General features: G+C 35.1%; 1 protein-coding gene and 1 long non-coding RNA gene across 4 annotated transcripts in view; one reads left to right on the top strand and one right to left on the bottom strand.

Annotated features, from left to right (window-relative positions):
* Positions 1 to 22,699, top strand: part of LOC131521882 (globoside alpha-1,3-N-acetylgalactosaminyltransferase 1-like) — a 28,258-nt gene extending 5,559 nt beyond the window's left edge. Inside the window, exons 4-7 of the mRNA XM_058746999.1 lie at positions 17,752 to 17,796; positions 18,048 to 18,080; positions 18,172 to 18,306; positions 18,454 to 22,699. Of these exons, the coding sequence (XP_058602982.1) occupies positions 17,752 to 17,796; positions 18,048 to 18,080; positions 18,172 to 18,306; positions 18,454 to 19,144 (904 nt within the window). The 3' untranslated portion in view covers positions 19,145 to 22,699. The remainder of the gene's footprint in view (positions 1 to 17,751; positions 17,797 to 18,047; positions 18,081 to 18,171; positions 18,307 to 18,453) is intronic.
* On the bottom strand, positions 6,310 to 17,792 carry LOC131521883 (uncharacterized). Of its 3 annotated transcripts, XR_009266392.1 has the most exons (6): positions 12,664 to 17,792; positions 12,114 to 12,208; positions 11,795 to 11,852; positions 8,388 to 8,529; positions 6,739 to 6,839; positions 6,310 to 6,652 (listed from the first exon to the last, which is right to left on the bottom strand). It is a non-coding gene; the product is annotated as an uncharacterized LOC131521883 (long non-coding RNA). The 3 variants fall into 3 exon arrangements; XR_009266393.1 differs by lacking the exon at positions 12,664 to 17,792 and having other exon boundaries at positions 11,799 to 11,852; positions 12,114 to 12,634; XR_009266391.1 differs by lacking the exon at positions 12,664 to 17,792 and having other exon boundaries at positions 12,114 to 12,632.
* Positions 22,700 to 23,338: the final 639 nt, after the last annotated feature.

Below are 23,338 nucleotides of genomic sequence, written 5' to 3'. Positions count from 1 at the left end.
AGGCCAATTTAAAATATCGGTACAGTAAATAAAGTGCACAAAATCTGTCTTTGTCCAAAAGGTGTGCATTTTTACACCAATGCATTGTTAAAGGATCAGCGTGTCATGTAATATTGCCATATAAACTTTTAACAGCCAATTAAAAAATATTGGCATAGTAAAATTTGCTAATTCATAAGATCAGTACATCCTTTATTAAACCGCTTTGTCGAGTTTAATACATCCTTATGGAGGTGTCGAAATGCTGATCATTTCATTCACTTCTACCACAGCACTAATGGGAGAAGCGTCATACACATAGAAAGCAGAGTGTCACGTTATTTAAAGGGGAAGTTCACGCTTTAATGAGTAGCAAAGGATTATTAAGTAGCTGTATTGATTACTTTTATGCCACTGATCAGGCTTTTATATGTAGTTTGGGGCAACAAAGTGTTTTATAGGTTTGACTGAAATAATAATGCAATAACTGACACTTTAAATCAATGTTTCAAGCAAGAACAACAAAACAATTGAACAAAAAACAGATAAAGACAAAAAGTAGCCATTGATAGTATCTAAACATGTATCCAAATCCAAATGTAATAAAATTAATTTATGTGTGATTTATGTGTAAATTATGTGCAATGTCTTAGCTACATAGGGACACATAGGGTATCTAGTGGCAACACAATGATATTACAGATAATAAATTGTGCAAAATGTTTATCTTAAGTAAATTTACAAATAATGCATTCATGGGGTGGGGGTGGGGGGGGGGGATGGGGGCGGGTACCAATAGGGATTTCGCCTAGGGCATCTAATTGGCTAGAAACGGCCCTGCATTAACAATTTGGAAAACTTTTTTTTTTTGTCTAAGAGGACCAAATATCCACGTATACTGTTTCAGGAATGACAAAAGCGAATGTTAAATTTACGCGAGTGAATCCGTTAAATCATGCGGCGAGTCATTGCTATGTTTGACAGCATTAACGGAATGAATCATCTGACGAGCCGATGTCAAAATAGAGCTGTGCATTAAGTGATTCAGACTAAATTCAGACTAACAAAACTACAGCAGCAAGTCTGTGTCAGATAAAACTTAAAAAATGTAGTTATTAAATTAAATCTAATAATTTCAAAATATTGAATGCATTATTGAACATTATACCAACTTATTTATTTTGTATTTAGGCATTTAAATAATTCGGCATTATAGGCTGTCCTCTGGCCTTATTTATTTCTTTCTTTAAATGACAACCCAGATAGCAAACTGACATCGAATCAACGTAGAATCGATGTTTCTCGTGGCGTCGAAACGACGTTGATCTCCGACGTCGATCCGGCATCAGTTTGCTCATCGGGGTAATGTTGATCCGACGTCAGGCGCTCCATTCAAATCTAACGGAAAATCGACGCAATTGGTTGACTCACCTAACCTTGAATCGACGTTGATTTTCGGTTGGTTGAAACGACGTCATAGAATCAACAGGTATTCAACATAAAATCGATCTCATTGGTTTGCTTCACTAACGTTGAAACGATGTTGATTTCAGTTGGTAAACCGACGTTATACAATAAACGTTTTCTGCTCCTTTTAGAAATCTCGCACTTCATAGATAAATTAGCCTGTATTATGTAATAATTTATTAATAATATACTAAACACATCACATTCAGTCATAATTTCTTTATTATTTATACAATACAGCTTGTAAACAGTTACAAATACATGATTAGCACAAACCATATAACATTTACAATCAAATACACACAAAGAGGTATTAAGTAAATTATAGGCAAATTTAAATAGTGTCAAGTTACAAATAAAAAAATAAATAAAAAAATGTTATTTTATACCTAACCCACAATTGTAATATCAGTCATACACAAAGTTAATTTTTAATTGCTTTTTATACATGTAATATCACTCCATAATTACAGTTTCTTTAAAGTTGTGCAGCATTTGGGGGGTACTTTTTTAATTAATTGCATCAAAAATATTATATTTTGTATATTTTCATATAAAATGACAACATTTTATGTAAAATGTACATTTCTAATCTTCATTAATGTAAATAACATGTAAAATATGCCATCTGCTAGTTAGTGGACGATTTCTGTCACATCATATAGGTCTATTTTAAACAAAAAACGACGTGAAAAAAGTGCTTCAAGTTTTTATCTAAATGTTGAAGCTGCTAAATTTTGCTTTTGCTAGTCTATTAGTCTATCATCTCAATCATAGCAGTTTAAGAAGTGACTCGCAGAATGTTTCAGCAGATTGACTCCTGTAATTGGGTAAATACGGTTGTCACTATTCCACTTGTGAATGGATTATACAGAGCGTGCATTATAGTCGATAGCCAGTCAATATTCGGATTATATATATTTTTTTTCTAAGCACATTTTACTAATTCCAAACCACAAATATACACACAGGAGCATTTGAAAGAAGTCAATTTCAGCAGGTATCTAAAATGAGTCAATACTACTTTTACTACTTACTACTCACACTTTTAAAAACTCTGGATCTACACAAATCACGCAAATGATCTATTTTAGATTCAAAATTACAATTTTCACTTAAAGGTGATAAGTTTGCATCCCTGAATATTCAGTTGTTTATGTCCCTTTTTTATATTTGCATACAGTACATGTCTATTGTGTCTAGAATTATTGTAGCAAAACTGAGCACCTGCGACCGTGGAATTTGTATTTGTAGAGAATATTTCAGTAAAGTCATCAAGAAAATGTTTTAGGAATTGCAAACTTGTATTTTGTTTCTTTCTCTCAAACCAACAAAACCTTCTCAAAATCTTCACTGCAGGTGCATAAATCCTATTCTACAAATCACAAATTACGAAATTCACAGGCTGTTATACCAGATTTATGCGGGGCTATATTTCATTTTTCCAGAATTTAACTGTGGTATTTGTAGATAAGTTCATGTTGCAATGACCTGCCCATCTCAATTCAAGCAGCCATTTTCAAAAAACGTCTAAAGACGCATCTTTTTCATCAACACCTGACCAATTAATGCTATCACTTACCTATTCTATTCAGTTCAATTCTATTCAGTTTGATCGAATTTCAAATTCTAATCAAGCGTGCAAGTGGAATCTCACATTCTGATATGTCATGTGAGATCTCACATAAAAGTTCTACTTTACAGTTGTGGTCAGAATTATTGGCACCCTTAGTTAATATGATCGAAGAAGTCTGTAAAAATAAATATGTACTGTTTAAAATGCCACAGATCTGCCTCGAAGAGGATGTGTGTCTATATGCAAGGTGAGGAGGATGGTTTGAGTAGCCAAAGACTCTCCAAAGATCTGTCAGGTGAGCTCCAAACTCATCAGGCATTATAGGAGAGACTCAGAGCTGTTATTGTGGCAAAAGGAGATTGCAAAAAGTACTGAATAAAAGGGTGCCATTAACTGCGGCCAATGTGTATTAGAGAGAAAAAAAAAATTACTCCTAATGAGCTTCCCCCCCACCCACTTTTTGATCTTTTATTAAAAAGGATTGACAATGCAGATTTATTTTTATAGACTTTTGTTTATATTTACCAAGGGTGCCAATAGTTCTGACTATGACTGTATATATGCAAATGTGCAAAATTTGTTCATGACTTCACATTTTTGATTCGGGTGTGTGAATGTGTTTTGCCCCACATTCACATAAGTTTCTTAATTTGTGATTTGTAGAATATGATTTGAATCTCAGAATTTGAAATGATGTAACTGTTGTGTTGTGTTTGTTAGAGAGAAAGAGTAAAAAAACATTTGGAACTCCTAAAAAAAAAAAACAAACCCTTCTCTCTGTGCCTGTAAATTTACTACCTGTAATACGCGTGTGACTATTCTTTACACCTACACATTCCACTGTCACAGGTGCTCAGTTTTGCTATAATAATACCTTAGACAGGGGTACTCAACAGGTGGCCCGTCCGCATTAATTTTGTGGCCTGCGTCATGCTGAAGATTAATGTATTTTTATTACAGGTTGCGCTCAAAATATTAGGCAGTTTGATTTTTTTATAAATTAAATGTAACCTATACAATCACAGTAGTAAAAGCTGCTCGATCTCTAAGCGCTGTAACTAACCACACGCGGCACGCCCCAAACAACTTAAAACAGAAGCGTTGTCCAACAAAAGAGGACAACATGATTTTACTCCACAACATCAGTCGAGTGTTTGAAATAACTTCATTTTGTGAGCTGATGTGCGGTTTTTGTCACAGAACGAGGAAGATGATATATTCTATACGGTAGGGCTGGGAATCTTCAGGCGCTTCACGATCCGATCCGATTCTGGGAGTCACGATCCGATTCCAAAACGATTCTTGATCTACATTTTTTTTCCCCAATTAATCTTTACAACATTACATCTTAACCAAAATTGCAGTTTCTATGCTTTTTGTTTATAGTTGGAATCTCTGTGTGTAAGTACTGCCATCTTAAAAATAAGGGTGTGAATCTTCACTGGTTTCATGATTCAATTCAATTACGATTATCATTATCAACTTAATATCACGATGCGTCACATTCTCAGTTTTCAATATTACTGCACACGGCTACATTTTCATATCAATTTTATTTTGTTCAAAATGTACTTTATTTTATTTTTTTATTATTATATAAGCAGGCTACTTTTTAAAAAAAAAAATACGGTAACACTTTCTTTGAAACCCATATTTATAATACATTATAAGGATATTCTTAAGGCATTATAATGAATGCATAATGCATTATAAAAAACCTTATAATATGTTATATCGTCTTATAAATAATCATAATAACAATTACAATACATTATAATGCTTATGCATTTGTGGTTATAACTTTTAAGATTAATGATTATTTATAACACAATGAACACCATATTAAACCTACTTCATTTATAATGGACTATATATCTTGACATTATTTAAGATCTGCATAGTATCTTACTACAGTACATCTTGTAAGTGGTTAGGTGTGGAGTGTTATTTGAGTGTTCCCTGTGAGGCTAATATTAATTTTAATGTGATCTAATTAATAATTTCAACTGAAAAAAAATGCAGTGTTTATTTATTAGGTTACATTTTATTTTGATGGTCCCCTTAGTCTATTGACTATAAGCAACTTTGCAACTACATGTCAACTAACTCTCATTAGAGTATTAGTAGGCTTAGGTTAAGGTTAGGGTCGGTAGAATGTTGACGTACTTGCAAAGTTACTTATAGTCAGTTTGTCTGTTGGGGAATCATCAAAAGAAAGTGTTAGCATATATTTAGCAGACATACTACTAATACTCTAATGACTGCTAGTTAATGCACAGATCTATTTCGATATAGCAGATGTTTTGTTCTGCTCTGAAAACATAACTGACTGTGTGTACATCAATTTCGTATAAAAATATTCGAAAATGCAAGTGCATTTAACCGCAGCCGCAATCGAGCTTCAGGACAAACAAACACAAAGCGCACGTGAAAGTCTGTCTCACAGCACAAATTATGTGCAATGAAGGATTATAAATATTATGAAAATACCAAAGATGGCTGGAAGAACACAGTTAAACCATATCGCGTCGTATGTTTATTGTCGTATACTGTTGGATATTTAAATAAATAGTCAGATCGCGAACAGATTCAATCACCCACGCAATCTTGTTCATAAATGACAGGATTCATATGTCTATTAAAGCCTTAAATCACAATGTAACGTTCAAATCTGCGTTCGCGCTGATCCAGAGAGAGCAGTTTACTTATGTGAAACATCTTTACAAAGTCTTTTGTATCGTTATACAGAAGCGATCAAAATTGAAGCATCTTCACTTTCAAAAGGTTATTTATTCTAATAAAGATTGTATCAATTACAACATAACGCCAGCAGGTGGAGACAAGTGACTTAAACTGAGATTCGTTCAAAAAACATTGATTCATTCAGGAATGAAACAAGTGAAGTCTTCATGAGCAAGTCATGAAGTTATGAGTTATGAATCATTTGTTTCACTTTATCAGTTGGTTGAATATTGTATTCTATAAATAGACAGCAGCAATTTTTTTCTAGAAACTCTAGTAAATTACATTTTTCAGAATCATGGTGGGAGAATAGTGATATCTATTTTAAAAATATAAATATGAAAAATAATACTACTTCTTCCTAAAGTACTTTGTGAACTATGTTTGCTCAAGAATGTTTTTAGTTTTAGCATTTTGAGTTTGTTCAATAGGCTACTCTGTTCAATATAGCAAAACAAACTTTTAATCACATTTTTTGTTCCAGATTTTTACTTTAAAAATAAAATTATATATATATATATATATATATATATATATAAAATAATATTTATTTCATGCTCAGTCTTATTTTAAATAGGACAAGGACAAGCAAGACTTAGATAAGTAATAAACTGTATTTCTAAATCAGTAAATCTGCAAATATTGTCTTAAATAAAGTCTGATGATGCAAATTGTAATTTGTGCTTTATATTATAGCAATATGTAGTTTAAATGCGGCCCGCTTGGCCTCTGAACTTGAGTACCTCTGCCTTAGAACATAATACCAATAATACTATGGTAGTAGTCAGCCATCTATGCAAAAGCAGAGGTCAGTGTGGTGTACTGTAGATACAGCTGTCCAGGCCAACATCTGATGTACTGATGTCTTCAACTGGGAATCCAGAAAACCTGCAATAAAAACAGTACAGTTCAAAATCTATCATGCATAACCAATATAACAGGACTGCCAATCCTGTTCCTGGAGATCTACCCACCTGCAGAATTCAGATCTAACCCTGATCCAACACGCCCGTCTGTAATTGCCAAACTGCTTTCATTGATGCGCTGTGAGGTAGATTTGTTGACAAGTTTCTCCCTAAAAGTACATTGATAAAACAGTTTTTTCATAGTGGATCATTTAATGAAGTCGTTCGCTAAATAATATTAGCATTGCTAACAGGCGGGACCTTATGAGAAAGGCATGTAACAGCTTTTTAGGTTAGTTTACAGGCATTTACATTTGCATCATAAATACATACTCAGTCCCAAAGTGCTCCTTAGTAAACGTGGTAAAAAGATTTCTAAACTGATTAATAATTAGTATATAAAAAAATGAATAGAATAGAATAGAGAAAAGGGAGAAACACAGCTAAACCCTCCATCTAAATCTTCTCAAACAAGTCAAAGAAGTATTAGTACCTGTTCAGAAGTTATAGTACACAGGAAAAAGAAATGAGACATACAATCACCTCCTAACATTTTGCATTATTTGGCAGAGTTTTGCTTACTAATAAATGTGACCTGTGCTGGCAAAATGAGTCGGAATGCACACAAGCTAATTTCGAGTTACAGGCAAAAGAAGTGAAAGATGTTGATTTTGGTCGAATTTGAGTTTTTCACAAAAATTCGTTCATTAAGCCCTCTTCTAGCGATCCCAATGCTCTAAATAGTATTTAAACATCTAAATATATCTTTATTTACATGTTTTCTGAAAGGAGTACCTTTTCTCCGCTCGCATCTCGTGCTGACTGTCATCTGAAGCTTAACGGCGCTTCTGATGGCGTGTGATCCCGATAAATATACACACATACACGGAATTACAGTATTTAAGTATTCATGCAAAAATAATCTGTTATGTCTTAAGTGAACATTTGGGGAAATGTTGGGTAAAAACATCAGATGTGTGACATTATATCCGTTCAGTACAGTAGGTCTAATATACAGGCCGTCTGTCTCAATGCTAATCTAATAATAAAAGAAAAGAGGGAATCACTCGCTGCTCTTGACTGAACTGCTTTTGTAATCAATTCATTCATAATAAACACACTAAAGTGATTTTTACATTTGATTATTTGTTTTACTTACTTGAATGCTTTTGTTTAGATGTAAAATGAAAAAAGTAATACATTACTTGTTTCTTTCCTGTGTGTGTGTGTGTGCGCATGTATATATATGTATGTATATATATATATATATATATATATATATATATATATATATATAATCTTTTATTTTTGCATTGATTCATATTAATAACAACAAAGATAAAATAAAAAATGGCTATTTTGTGATTATTAATCTAGTAATGATTATTAAGAAAAGAACTGGGAGGAAATAATTAATGTTGGTGATTTTGCTTTGGAACCTTCAGAAAACTTTAAATCAGTTTTTCTCAAAATGCTTTATCTTTATCGACTTCAAACGGGTGTAGCGCAGTAATTTTTCGTCCGATTCTAACAACTCGTATATCATTTTGAAAAGTGAAAAAGTGACAATTATTTGAAAATTTGCTCATTTTGCCAGCACAGGTCACAAATGGTGAAATCTCTATACAAGTAATTCAGAGAACAGGTAAACCTTGTTCATTTACATATATTACCAACACTGTAACAATACAAAGCTGGTTGAAAATCTGCAAACTTACCTTTTAGGGCAATGATTACAATATAAGGATTATTTGGCAGCTTTGTATGTTCATCTAGTTGCCATCATCTGAAGTCTTTGAGTGTTGGCGTCTTCACACGCCAGGCTGGATCCAAACTGGAACTGGTGTAATCTCTAGTAACCTTGGGATGGACATCCCGAGATATAAACAGGAAAGCAAAGGAGAAAGATTAGAATAGCTGCTGTTCATATTATTTCAGACAAAAGATTATTTATTTAATCAAATATAACTTAATTGCAAGGTTATGAGATGTTTTGTGTGAATGTTAAAATGTAATTGATTGCTGTGATCAAAGCTGAATTTTCAGCATCATTACTTCAAACTTCAGTGTCACATGATCTTTCAGAAATCATTTTAATATGCTGATTTTACCAAAGAAGCATTTCTGATAAATGGGTCATTCTATAGAAATGTACATTTTTCTGTCCCTAGCCTTTACAGAAATATAACACTTGAAAAAGAATTTAGGGTTACAACTTGTTTTATATATTTTAAATTGAAACAATATGTTATTTGATCAATTAAACCTTCTTGAGCCATCAATGTGGCAATATTTGTTTTTAATTAATTATAAAGAATTCCAAGCACCACAAAACTGCTCGTCCCAACAGCCATGTACAGAGGGAAAGTGCTTTATTTTGAGAATACTCAAAAATCTGGAATACAAATGGATTAAACTACTTAATTTAGTGAGTATACCATGACTGACAACATGTGGTTTGATACCTTGCAGCAGACATTCTGCAAAATGCATTTTTCATGAAAACTGTAACTGGTGTTACTGTCACTGGTGTCACCTTCTTTATGGGTTACACCAGTGAAGATCAGTTTATGTTTATGTTCTTTTACTAACTGCTTTCACTAATTGCTAAACGTAACAATTTAGTCTCATCTATTAATTATAGTTGAAGAATAAGTATCTTTGGTCTAATGTATGTCACTGGTGATTCATTGTGTCACTGGTGTTATTGTGTTTTTTTTCTGTCACATTACATAAAATGTGTCACGATAATAATTTTACATCCATTGAATTCTGCTTCACTCAAGAGTTAAGATTTTAAGGATTGCATCATTACTTGTTTATAACTGTTTTTTCCCAAAAAAATATTTTCATTGTTATAACAAATACATGGTTGCACAAATGTACTAACATCATTCAATCACACTTTTAACAAACCTGATTAAAATAAATAAAACAATCTCCTTATTTGTTGCATTATCATTGTTTTCATGTAACTGACTACATGTGCTGAAATAAATCGAGAAATAATATTTCATAAAAACTTCTAAAATTGACAAAGGTAACACCAGTAGGGCTGCAACTAACGATTATTTTAATAATCGATTAATCTGTCGATTATTTTTTCGATTAATCGATGAATCGGATTAAAAAAAAAAAAAAAGCATTCATTTCCAACCCTTTATTCAAAAACAGAACTAAAATCTTTAGAAAGTGCACAAACATGTTGCTCCTTGAACATCCCTGAGCTGTTATAATAATAATAATAAAATAAAATAAAAATGGACTAACACAAAAACATACACATGTATGCTTTACATCTGGGGAGTGCACAAAATTAAATAATTTAACAACGCTGCGTCGTTAGCGTTGGTATTGTATCAGACACCTGCACTTAACATTATATGAAAATCAAGCTCAAATGGAGTTAATAATGTTTTTGACCAGAGAATGACGGAGATGGAGTGTTTTGTCTGTCGTTAGAACGGCTGTAACTGTTATGCAGTGCATAAGTGCATTAAGTGCATTATGCTTTCATCAACTTTACAGGTTATATAACTTTGATTGTAGCTATATGGGCGCTTAGTTTTTTCTTGTTGTTTAATACACTTGGCCAAAATCTCAAATTAAGCGCTTATGCACATAATGCACAGGATATTTAAAACGTATATAGACAGCAAATAACTAATTCTTCTCCACTCTTCAAACACACAAAACATTATCCTTTACTGACATAGTGTTTGAGTAAAGAAAACGCTGTACTATTCAAACACCAATTATTTATTCACCCTTGCATTGCGAAAAAGCAGAGATCTCATCTTCTCCAGGCTGTGCGCGCGCGTCAATCTGAACGGAGGCGGGTGAAGTTACGAGGTCTCGCTGAGAGCTTGATGATTCAATGGCGTTACGAAGTTTTACTGACAAGTTATTTTAATGCTTATCATTGGTTTACTATTTTTAAAACTCTCTGATTTAAAATAATAAAAACGAATTATAAGCGACTCAAGTTTGGATAATTTTTCACAGCACCTGACTGGGCTAGAGTATGGCAACTGCCATACTCTGCCATACGCAAACGCCGCCCCTGCTCCCACACCTTGATGACTTGGGTCGCACGGATTTCTCTGCCTCCGCCATGTATCTTTCCTCTACCTCCGCTCGTTTTTTTTTTTTTTTTTTTACTTTTTTTTTTATTTATGAGGCGCCAAACTCTGCTAGCATCCGTGCGCGAAAGAGACCGAGTGTTCACTCGCTCCGCGCTCAACTAGTTTTTTTTTTTTTTAATAATCAAACGTCTCCGCGTCGCGCGACACAACGAATCGATTATGAAATTCGTTGCCAACGCTTTTAGTAATCGATTTTTATCGATTTAATCGATTCGTTGTTGCAGCCCTAAACACCAGTGACAATTATTTTTTTACATGTGGTCTTTAAATAAATCTACTAAAAATATTTTAAAAATCATTAAGCTGTCATTTATGTGTATTCATAATGTAAAAAGGTAATCTAATAATGTGGTCTAAGTTTAAATGTTAAAAAAAGAAATACATTTTAAGACATCTTGCCAAAAGTACCAAAAGTGGATGTTTCTGTAGAATGACCCAAATATGAATGTAACCTGTGCTGAGTTGTATTTTTGTGTGAATGTTTTAACAGTGTAAAGTTTGTTTGTTTGTTTATTTTTATCAGGATTTTTTTTAAAGGAAATTCTTATTTTTATTCAGCAAGGATGCATTAAATTAATCAAAAATGAGTGTAAAGTTTTCTGTTTCAACTAATGCTGTTCTTTTGAAATTTCTATTCATCAAAGAATCCTGAAAAAAAAAAAAACACACACAAAAATATTGTGCAGCACAACTATTTTCAACATTGATAATAATCAGAAATGTTTCTTGAGCAGCAAATCAGTATATTAGAATGATTTCTGAAGGATCATGTGGCTCTGAAGACTGGAGTAATGATGCTGAAAATTCAGCTTTGATCACAGGAATAAATTACATTCACACAGAGAACAGCTATTTTAAATTGTAATACTACTGTTTTTTTTTTTTGTTTGTTTTTTTATCTGAATTTTTTAATAAATTCAGGCTTGGTGAGCATAAGAGACTGAATTTTGAACATTAGTGCATGTTTGAGGTTAACTTACCAACCATATTGTTCATTGTGCCTGGGAGATGTTGTCCGACAGGAGGTCCGCTCTGAGTCTGGGGTGCAGGCCATCAACATGGAAAAATGTAGGAACATAAGAAGCAATTTGTCACAGAGCCAACAATATTTAGTATACAATGCCAGCCAGGTTTATTACAAGGAACCAAGCTAGAGCAGGTGAAATGTAGAAAAGAGAAAGAAGAATATACAGAAAACATTCTTTTAACATAATTTGCTTCTAGGTTTATTTATTTAATATTGCTCATACTTCTTATTTGTGGATGTCAAAGCCCTCTTAAAATTTTAAGAAGCTTCACCTGTTCACTTGTGTTCCTTACTTCTCCATCTGCGGCTCCCTTCAGAAATTGTGAAATCTTGGAGCCTCCCATCTTGCCGTGCTTTTGTTTTTCTTCTGAAATCACAGAACAGTTTTTTATCAACATTTGTTTACCATGAGAGATCAAAATACGTTTGAACTAGATTCAGTTAATTGTCCCGCTGATGTAAGTGACGTCACCGATTAACGGTACAGTGTAGAGTAGACTATATGTTTAGGTTAAATAAATGAGCCTATTTCCAATCATCCACTGAAAAATTACCAGCAAAACTTTTACAGAACTGTCAAAACCTCTCATCTACACATAAAAATGTGAATAAAATCCCAAACATTCAATAAGAGCTGTCTATGGAGTTAGCCTAATGTTAACCTTACGTCCTCTGAAAATGGCTAAGATGCTAACGGACTTGTTCGAAGACACTAAACCATTTCTATGAACTAATTTCACCAGAAACGAGTCAAATACAAGCAAGAGAGGCGTCAGGAATAACTGTATTTAATATTTGTGAGATTTTAGCAACTAAACTTACCGAAAACAGTAAAAACAGCAGCGAGAATCGGGGCTTCCTGCTTGTCAGTCGTTGTGTTGCCGCTCCGTTTCCATGGCAACTCCCTCCGCTCCAGTGTTTGAACCAACGCGGCTCGAACGTTCAGCACGCACGCATTAAAACACGTCACAGTCACGCAGAATTTACATAAATAATCATATAAAATTAGAACATTGCATAAATAAATAACTTAAATCTAATTAAATTATTATTAAATCATACATTTAATTTATTTAAATGTAGTTCTATGACACTCTGCACGTTATTGTCGGATAAAGCAGCACTTTTATATATATAAAATATATATTTATATTTATATTTATATTTATAATATATATATTTATTTTTTAATGAACACTCAACCACCTTATTTTATTAGAAAGCCTGCTTGCATGTAGACCAGGGGTGGGCAATTAATTTCTCTAAGGGTCCAAGAGAAACTTGGTCAGTTAAGAGGGCCAGATCAACACACCTAACTAGATTCTTTATAATAAATAAATAACAACAAAAAAAAAAAAAACAGTAAATGAATGAAAATGTGAAGCAATATTTTATGAACGTTCACAAAAACAGTTTTGAAATTGCAAAAAAAAATAAATAAAAAAAATACAGTGTTTCAAAAACTAGCATCACAACTTTGGACAAAAAAAGGAAGTACCTGTATTTCAAAGACCAGCATCACATTAGAGCAATTCCCGCTTTATTGACGTGACATTCGCAGCCAAAACATAAATTCTCATATAAATAGGCTATTAGACCTGTGTTGAACCATCTCTTTATATTTTTCTAAATTCCCTAAAATAGAGTCTAGACTTCAAAAAAGAATCAGTCTATAAACGTGTTTTATATTACTTATTTATATACGAGTTTTTGGGGAGATAACATAGGCTATTTTGTACGATTTACAATGCACAAGCCATAAGCAGCAATATCTGCCGGATGTAGAAAGGTTGTCTATTCATACATTTTTTTTTTGTGTGTGTGTGTGTGTGTGTTTCAGAGGGAAAATCAATGTAGCCTAGTCAACGTGATCTCTCCGTTATGGACTTGACAGTTCTAAGAGCGGAGACGGGTAGCTATTTAATAGAGCTGCCCCCAACAATTTAACTAGTCGTTCATTTAAGCCAACTAGGCCTAATCGCATGTTTATCCAAAGTTTATAATCCACAGTGAGCCTTAATTCCGCGCTCAAGCACACGCATAAAGTTTGCCACAAAGCACAGGAAAAAGTCGCCAAATGATTATGAATGTGTCGGGAAAAAAGTAGTAATTTTAATTATTTATTAATATGAGTTGGGCCTATTATGAGTTTCGAACCGATGTCGTTTCATTATTAGGAAAAAAAAAAATGCAAGTGATCTCGCGGCCGCCCCGTCCTGCATTCCACACTCCACACAAACATCTGAATATGGGCCATTAGGCCTACTAGAACACATAGGTTTATTAACATAATTCACCAGTCTACACCCGAGACAGATGCAGTTATAACTTCAAACTGAAGCTATTTGAGTTTTAAAATGATAATGCCTATCCTATACATGCCAGCGGTGTAAAAAATGTCTGCAGAAAAAAATAACAAAACATTCGACAAAGCTCGAGTTAAAATGTTTTGTCATTCATTGTTTTTAAAGCTTTCATCTTCCGCTAATATTTAGAGACAGACGGATAAATATAAAATAACGAATAAAACTATTTAGTTGCCCGGGTACAGTTTCAGGCCTGTTCCACTCTGTGAGAGTGCAGGCGCAGATCTCCGATTCCTCTGACCAATTTTCAACCTGTATCAGACGTTATGATTTCGATCAGATGAGTCGGCTGTGTCGGTTGATAAGCCAACGTGGTTTCGACGTTGAATCGATGTTTTATTTTCGACGTAATAACGTTCTGATGTACCGACCAAATAATGAACGTTGATTCAACATCGAAATTTGATTGACGATCGATACTGACCGTTACAACCAAAAATCGACGTTGATTCTATGTCAGTTTGCTATCTGGGAAGTGACTTTGTGACTTCCTGCACTTGCTATACTTTATACTTCAGTGCCATAAAGTAGGCTACTAAATTTGTTGTAATATTTATTTTATAATAAATCAGAAGACGTGAAAAAACTAGGCAGTTGAAACGGCGGCTGCAACCAATGAGTGATCCTATACTGCCATCTCCCGATTATAACGGTAATTTCATTTTCTTCTTAAAAAGTCTTTATTTTTCGCCGAGACACGTGTTATGTTGGGAATCAATATAATAAAGAAGCAGAAAAACAAGCAGTATTGAACCGCACTTTGTTTACTTAACTTCCCCTTTCCTTCTTACTCTTCCACCCTCGAACAAGTACCTCAACAGTGCCATCTAGGGGAGGCCTTCAAAGTAGCACAATTATTCAGACACAACAACACGTTATCGGCACATTTCTTCATCTCGTCTTCATGAATGAAAAGTGAACCTTTAATACTGGGAATTTTACCACACAGAGTTGAGAAATAATAAAGGCTTTAAAATGTTATAAGATTTTAAAAATGTGTTCATGGCTATGAAGGTACGATATTGATTATCAAGAATACCATTAAGACGTTGTTGAAGAGATTAGCCTAACTGCCTAAACAGTTACAATAGTGTTTATTTGTCAGCATTTAAATGTACAGTTATGCATCTGGGTACTTTCCTGGGATTACAAGACTCTGCATATAAAATTATATGTTCCTTAATAACATGAAACTGTATGTTAATGCGGCTGTCATTATTTACGGTGTTGCAATAATTTTTTTCTCAGATTCTGATAAGAATGAGGCAGGAGAGGTTTCTGTGAGAGTCTCTACCTATATATAGCACATATAAAATGAGCCTCACCGGAAGATTACTGGCTTATCTTTATCCGGAAGTTCTAAAAAGCGCTCCGTGCATATGGTCCTCCAAACGGAGTTCCGGGAACTAAAACAGTTCCTAGTTCCCGCGGTGCGAACACGCCAAAAAGTGGGTAGTTCCATAATTAGTTCGGGTACTATGAAAAGGTTCCTGCGGTGCGAAAGGGCCTAATGCCTACACAAGTAACACACTGATATCCACTAGACAGATAGTTTTAAAACCATTCAATGACATTAACAGACATCACAATTTTAGACAGACATTTTAACAAAATGGTGTGATCAACCGTATCAAAGGCTTTTGAAAGATCAACAAATAATGTTGCACAAGATTCTTTACAGTCAATAGCACTAACAATATCATCAACTACCTTAGTGGCTGCTGTGATGGTGCTATACCCTTTCCTGAAATCTGATTGAGAAGGAATAGACTATTATTTACTGTTAAGAAGTCCTTTAACTGATCACTAACCATGTTACATGCGCTGTCTTCCAAGATCGGGGTATCATATTTTGTTCCAAAGATAAATTAAAAATATAAGTTATTGGTTCAACAATAATGTTAGCCACAAGTTTCAGAAGGGAAGGGTCAAGCCCATCAGGCCCAGCTGACTTTTTACAATTTATGTTTCGCAACGCGAATAAGACCTTTTCCCTTGAGATTGGCTCAAAAGTAAAGAAGTTCGAGCCCCAAGCATTGGGGTGAAATAACCCTGGAGGTGAAAGATGTTCTAGCTCTGACTTAAAGTGATAAAGAGAGTAAAGGCAAAGTGATTATCAAAGAAATCAACTAGATCTTTTTTATCAGTAATTTGCACATTATTAACATTTACAAGTTTAGGAAGAGCCGAAAATGAAGAGTTTTGTACTGTTTTCATTGAGTTGATAATTTTCCAAAATTTAGCTGGGTTTTTAAAATTTCTTGTTGTCTCATCAAGGTAGAACTGTGACTTAGCTTTACGTATTTGTGTAGTCTATTTATTTCTTAAATATCTGAAATTGACCCAATCATTTTCTTGCCCAGATTTCCTTGCCTTTGCCCAGGCCAAATCCCGTTCATGCAAGAGAGTGGGATAATGCATCAGAAAACCAGGGATTATTCCTCCCCTTTACTTTGAACCTTCTCAAGGGTGCATGTTTATTTAAAATACTCATGAATGAATCCTTAAAATATGACCACGCCAATTCAACATCAGGAATTAAACAGACCTTTTTCCACTCAAAATGAAAAATATCATGGATAAAAGCTTGCTGATTGAATGACTTGAAATACCTTTTCTCCACAATTCGTGGCACTGTTTTTTTAAGTTTGCAATTTCTAATCATACCAACAGCACAATGGTCACTTATATCATTTGAGAAAATACCTATTTGTGTGTGTTGATAATGAAAAAGATTTGTTGGGATCAGCATTTATAGATATTCTAAACTCTATTTGTGTTAAACAACACGTGTCAGGACCTACTCATTGTCGAAATCATACTCTAGATTTAATACTGTCGCATGGAATTGATGTCAGTAGTGGTAATTTAAAGTGCTTTACATAAAAGGAAGTAAAAACAAACAAACAAAAAAAAAACATTAATTAATACGACAATGAGTAGGTCCTGACACGTGTTGTTTAACACAAATGACCTCAAGGCTAGATTATAGTAATGCTTTATTGGGTGGTTGCTCAGCGTGTTTAATAAACAAACTCCAGCTGGTTCAAAATGCAGCAGCTAGAGTTCTTACAAGAACCAGGAAGTATGACCACATTAGCCCGGTTCTGTCAACAATGCACTGGCTCCCTATTAAATATTGTATACATTTCAAGATCTTGCTAATTACCTATAAGGCCATGAATGGTTTGGCACCTCAGTATTTTAGTGAGCTCTTATCACATTATAGTCCTTCACGTCCGCTGTGATCTCAAAACTGGCCATTTGATAATACCTAGAATATCAAAATCAACTGTGGGCGGCAGATCGTTTTCCTATTTAGCACCCATGACACTATTTCGACACACTATTTCCCCGTCTAAATACTGTAAGGCCACCCAGCTTTATATCAAGCTGATGTAAGGCTGCTTTGACACAGTTTGCATTGTTAAAAGCGCTATAAAAATAACAGTGACTTGACTAGTATTTGTATGCTCATATTCAAACACACACACACAACATAATCAAATTCAAATGAGTAAGAGTTTGACTCTGTTATTATCAGGCCAAAATGGAAGCGAAAGACCTTTGGACTACGCTCATTGCCAGGGTGTGTAAAATTTCATCTTCTTAAAAGTTGACTTTATTTTTAAGTTGATCCATACTACTGCTCAAGACAAAAACATTCTTGGTTGTTTTTGTGGTTATTATCAGATGACCAGTGAGAGTTAAAAGATGATGTCTTCAGTTCATTGATGGAAATAAAATAAAAAACTGGAAAACCCATGTTATAAATGTGTATCAACTTCATGAACCAATAAAATGTCTGTTGTTCTTTCTGTTTATTCACGTCTATTACAGGTTGCTGTACAACCAGCCAAGTGCGTTGGTAGGGTGAGTATTATGTTTTTAGTATCAACCTGTTATAGCCCATTTCCACTCATGAATGGAATGATTACAGCACTGTATGTGTGTTTTAATGAAGTCGGACAGATGTTGCTTCTGTGTCATCATGGTCAGCTCCAATCATTTGGGAGGGAACCTTTGACTCCACACTGATCGACTCTATCTACAAACAACAAAATCTCACCATAGCAACCACTGTCTTCGCTTTGGGAAAGTAAGTCTTCATGATACCTCTCATCTTGTATTAACAATTCTCATTTGTTTCCCCTCCTCCGTTTTTACTAGTTTCTGCAGATAGTAATGATTGAAGGTTAAATTAACCATAATATATCTCCCTGTATTTGTTTTCTCTGTTTGTTAGATACACACGTTTTGTCAAAGATTTTCTGGAGTCAGCAGAGCAGCATTACTTTGTTGGATTTCGAGTGCATTACTACTTGTTTACAGATCAACAAGAATCCATTCCTGAAGTGAAGATGGGTGAAAACCGTAGTTTGACAGTTCTAAAGGTTCAGAGTTTAAACCGATGGCAGGACATCAGTATGAGCAGGATGGAAAAACTGGAAAAACTAATAGAGAATGAACTAGCCAGTGAGGCTGACTATATTTTCTGCCTTGACATAGATGCAAAGTTCTATGGCCGGTGGGGTGCGGAGACTTTGGGTCGTCTGGTAGGTGTGATACATCCTTGGTTCTTCGATGCTCCAAGGAATCAATTCACATATGAGCGTAGACCAGGGTCTCAAGCATACATTCCAGCCGGGGAAGGTGATTATTATTATGCTGGTGCTGCATTTGGTGGTTCATTGGAGGATGTATATCATCTCACCAAAACCTGCAGGGAACAGCTGAACATTGATGCTGCAAACTCCATTGAGGCGGTATGGCAAGAGGAGTCTCACTTGAACAAGTATTTCCTTTTGAACAAACCTAGTAAACTGCTCTCTCCTGAATATATGTGGCGGGACATTAGTGCCAGTGCAGCACAAATAAAAACAATTCGCTTCTCTAATGTAGCTAAAAACTATGCTGAAGTTCGTCCAAACCCGTAGCAACTGTTGCCAGTATTCAGCTACACTGACATGGTGTGTTCTCAGAACTTCTCACAGGGCTCCCAAGACTTGAATCTGTTAACAGGTAATACTGGCAACAGGGAAGTTGACATCTGCCACCAAGAAATGGATAATCACAGACATACAGATGTTTATGAGCACAATATGGCATCAGAAATAATATCTGCCAAAAATGTTTAAATAAACACTCACAATATCTTATATAACATCTATAACTTCTAAAATATCTATAAATTGAAAGCACTGACAATCCTTTGTTTTACCACTTTTATGAAGAGAGTTGAAGGAGGACGTTTAGGGAGCTACAAGGCCTGAAGCTAAAACCAGTGGTAAACTTTAAATGATATTTTCTGGGTACTACTGCAAAAATATAACCTGCCTTTTTGTATGTTTGGGTATACACTGAAACAATGTGTGACATATGACATTTTGACACTGTAAAAATATGTATGTATGCATACCTTTAGAAACATAAAAATCTTTACAAATATGTTATCAGGGTTCCCACTCTTTCATGAACACCAGATTCAAGGGCTTTCAAGGACTTTTTAAAGCACCATTTATTTCATATCAAGCACCTATCAAATTCACACCCCAGCATGAAAGACCTTACAGTACTTAACATTTCACTTACACATAACATCTACATAAAAAATTTCTTAGTCATAATGTTTTGAAAGTGTAGGTTTCGTAAATTTAGACTGTTTTGAGCAGTTGTTTTCAAAGGAATTTAACGAAATCCATTGAAATCAATACTGGTAATATTGAAATACAATTTCTAAAATATTGATACAACTCCAGGGGCGGATCTACCGGGGTGGTTTCTAAAATAGAAATGTAAGAAGTGTTTCATCTGCTACTTTTCAGCCGCGGCGATGACAGCGCGCGATGGTGCACGATGGTTGCACGCGCACGCAGCGCGCCCAGTGTAGTCGGCTTCATTAACAAATGACTCTTAAGAACCGGTTCTTTTTGAGTCAAAAACACAAAGCGCAGCCCATTCACCAATGAATTGTTTTTACATTGGTTCGTGAATCAGATACTGCTTCTTGATTTATTCAGAAGTCCTCTGAGAAATCTAATCCCGTCCGGATATGTCTGAGATTCATCCCGTAATTGTTTGGTGATCCGATTCTCCGACCGCTCGCTCCACTTTCATCATGGATATAGAGGCCTTTCTGCCATATCGGACAAACAATAACATGGAATCAATAAGAAGATGCCGATCACGAAAAAGCAGAGTTAGGTAAGAATCTTGTATTGCAGTTTTCTCGATTGTTAACATAACTGATTTTAGTTGGCCCATTTTCCCAAATCATTAATTCAGTTCAAAAAACAAAGACAAATTTCTCAAAAAGTTTAACAATGAGTAAGTTAAACATTAGGTAGCAAAACTGATGACACCAATCAACTGAGAGAGGAGAGAGCTGAACGAATAATATACATGGGTTTTATACTTACACATTTAGTATAATTACAGTACAGTACCAGTACATTAGATGATGGAAATTTCACTCTTCTATATGTACAGTAAACTGTAGCACATGTTATACACCTTCAAACGTGTGACTGTCAAATTTTATTTGTAGCCATTTTTTTATGTGTAGGCCTACTGTATGTTTGCAGAACTGAGAAATGACTGCCTAGAGATATAGCTAGTCTTATGTCAGGAGACCAGGAAACTGCTGTAGTACTGTATTCTGTAATGAAATTTGACCAAATGTGCAGAGTGTCACAGTGCACACAGCAGGGAGGAACGAGGAACACGCAGACGAGGAGTAACTTCAAAATAACAGTCTTTAATGAGGACATCAGGGCAGGGCAAGACAAGGCAAGGTTGGCACAGACAGGAACACCGGGGAATAACGAGTAGACCAGACGAAATCTAACTAAACAGGCAGGAACTAAATACACATGACAATTACTGATAATTAGACGAAACACAGCTGGACAAGACTTAACTAATAATAACACTTAACAAGGACAGGAACAAGACCAAATATGGACACAAGAGGCGGGAACACATGACACACACGACAGAGGACGTAACACAGAGGATGCTGAATTTACCTTTTTAAATTTTTTTTTTTTTTTTACTGTACTGTATTGTGGTGCATACCAAGTTCATATACAATTCTTTGGTATTTGAACTTTTCTAGTGTTTTTCATCTACTGCAAGATTATTTTGCAGTAGTAAAATGAAAATGATCTGTTCCCAAAAGTTCATTGCTGAATTATTATTATTATCTGTAATTTAATTCATGTTGTATACTGTAATAGACATTGAGCTGCAAAAATAATTCCTGAATCCTAATAAGAGTTTTTTGTTAAGTGTTATTGATCTCATGAGTGTTCACTGGGCAGGAAAGTCTTGTTTAAGAAGCATAAATAGTTTGGTCAGTTAGATGTTCTAGATGTTTGCTAAAGTGTTGCTAGCTGGTTGCTAGGACATTCTGGGTGGTTGATAGGCTTTCGCTATGCAGTTGCTGGGGTGTTGCTAGATTATTGATAGTGTGTTCTGGGTGATTACAGACATTCCCACCTCTGGTAATAACAGAATGTCTTCTTTAATGATACAAGCTCAGAAACATTTATAACCTGTTAAAGTTTTTTGTATATATTGTGTATTGACTGGGTGCCATGATGGATATTGAAATGTCGTTATTTATTTTTCATTTTAAACAGTATAGATTAGGTCCCACTTTATATTAGGTGGCCTTAACTAGTATGTACTTACATCTGAATTAATCATTTGGTACAATGCACTTATTGTGTACATACATGTTTTTACATTGCACTTATATTTTAAAAATACCTATATGTAATTACATCTGTAATTAGTTTCTGTAATTACATTTATAATTACACTGTTGACCCATCCCTTACACCTTAACCCACCCTTAAACCTAAAGTAAACTGATACCACCAAACCTGTCCCTAACCTTACCCGTATCCCACCTCAATAGCAGCAATAGTGTTTTGCAAATACAGTATGAACACAATAAGTACATTGTACTTATTTTTTGATGTAAGTACATAGTAGTTAAGGCCACCTAATATAAAGTGTGACCGATGATTACTTAAAGGCAATGCAATATTTGTGCATATCCCCAAAAACTATGCATGGGGGCTTGCTTTGATGTTGCCACCCCTCTTAGAGCCCGTGCCACCCCTTTGCCACCCTAAAAATTATTTTCTAGATCCGCCCCTGCATGCATCAAACTGGTTTTTGCTGTAGTTCTTGTACAAGATTTAAATTTGAAAGGATTTCGCAATTTTTAAATTAATAAAAAGTGGTTAAATTTTGTAATAACACGGTAAAACCTGTTAACATTAAAGATTTGCACATTCTCACTGTCACGGTTCATGGGTCTCTGTGCTCATTCCTGGGAGTGTGTGGTGTTGCGTGGTTCTGCCGCTGCTGGCAACCCGTTTCCTAATTAGCGCTTCACCTGCACCCTATTTCACTGCCTATATCTGGGTCGCTCTTTCATGATCCTTTGTCAGTTCGTTTTCTCGCTCACCTTTGTTTGTTCTCCCTCGGCTTCTAGTGTGTTCTGTGACCTGCTTGGATTTTACCCTCCGGCTGGACTTCTGTTCTCGGACCTTTGCTCTACGAGCTAGGACGTCCCTCCGGATATTTGGATACTGTTGTGGTTTCTACCTTCTGTGTTATCAATAAACTGTTTCCTTCACTCGCTATTGGATCCGAGTCTCTCCTTACGTGACAGAACGAACTGACCAGAAATGGATCCAGCGAGTGCTACGGAGCTAAGAAGCTTTTCGAGAATAATAACGCAAGAATGACTCAACAGGAGGAACAGATGCTGAGCACTGGCCGCGCCGTTCAGACATTAGTCTCGCAGATTTCCGATTTAACCTCTCAGTTTCAACGTTTTAAAGTGGAGTCTACACAACAGTCCATTGTGCACAATCCACCTGCACTTCCAGATGCATCTAGCACCACCCATTCTGCTGAACCTCGGCTGCCGCCTCCCACTATCTACTCCGGTGAGCCTCATTTGTGCCGTCCTTTTTTGACTAAATGTTCCTTATACTTTTCTCTTCAGCCGTCATCATTTTCCACAGAGGAATCTAAGATAGCGTTCGCTATCACGCCGCTTGCTGGACGGGCTGCTCTCTGGGGCACCACGGTCTGGGACAATAAGCACC

The sequence above is a fragment of the Onychostoma macrolepis genome, chromosome 16 (assembly GCF_012432095.1).
Source record: "Onychostoma macrolepis isolate SWU-2019 chromosome 16, ASM1243209v1, whole genome shotgun sequence".
Classification (NCBI taxonomy): Eukaryota; Metazoa; Chordata; class Actinopteri; order Cypriniformes; family Cyprinidae; genus Onychostoma; species Onychostoma macrolepis.
This window is presented reverse-complemented; position numbering and strand designations above follow the sequence as displayed.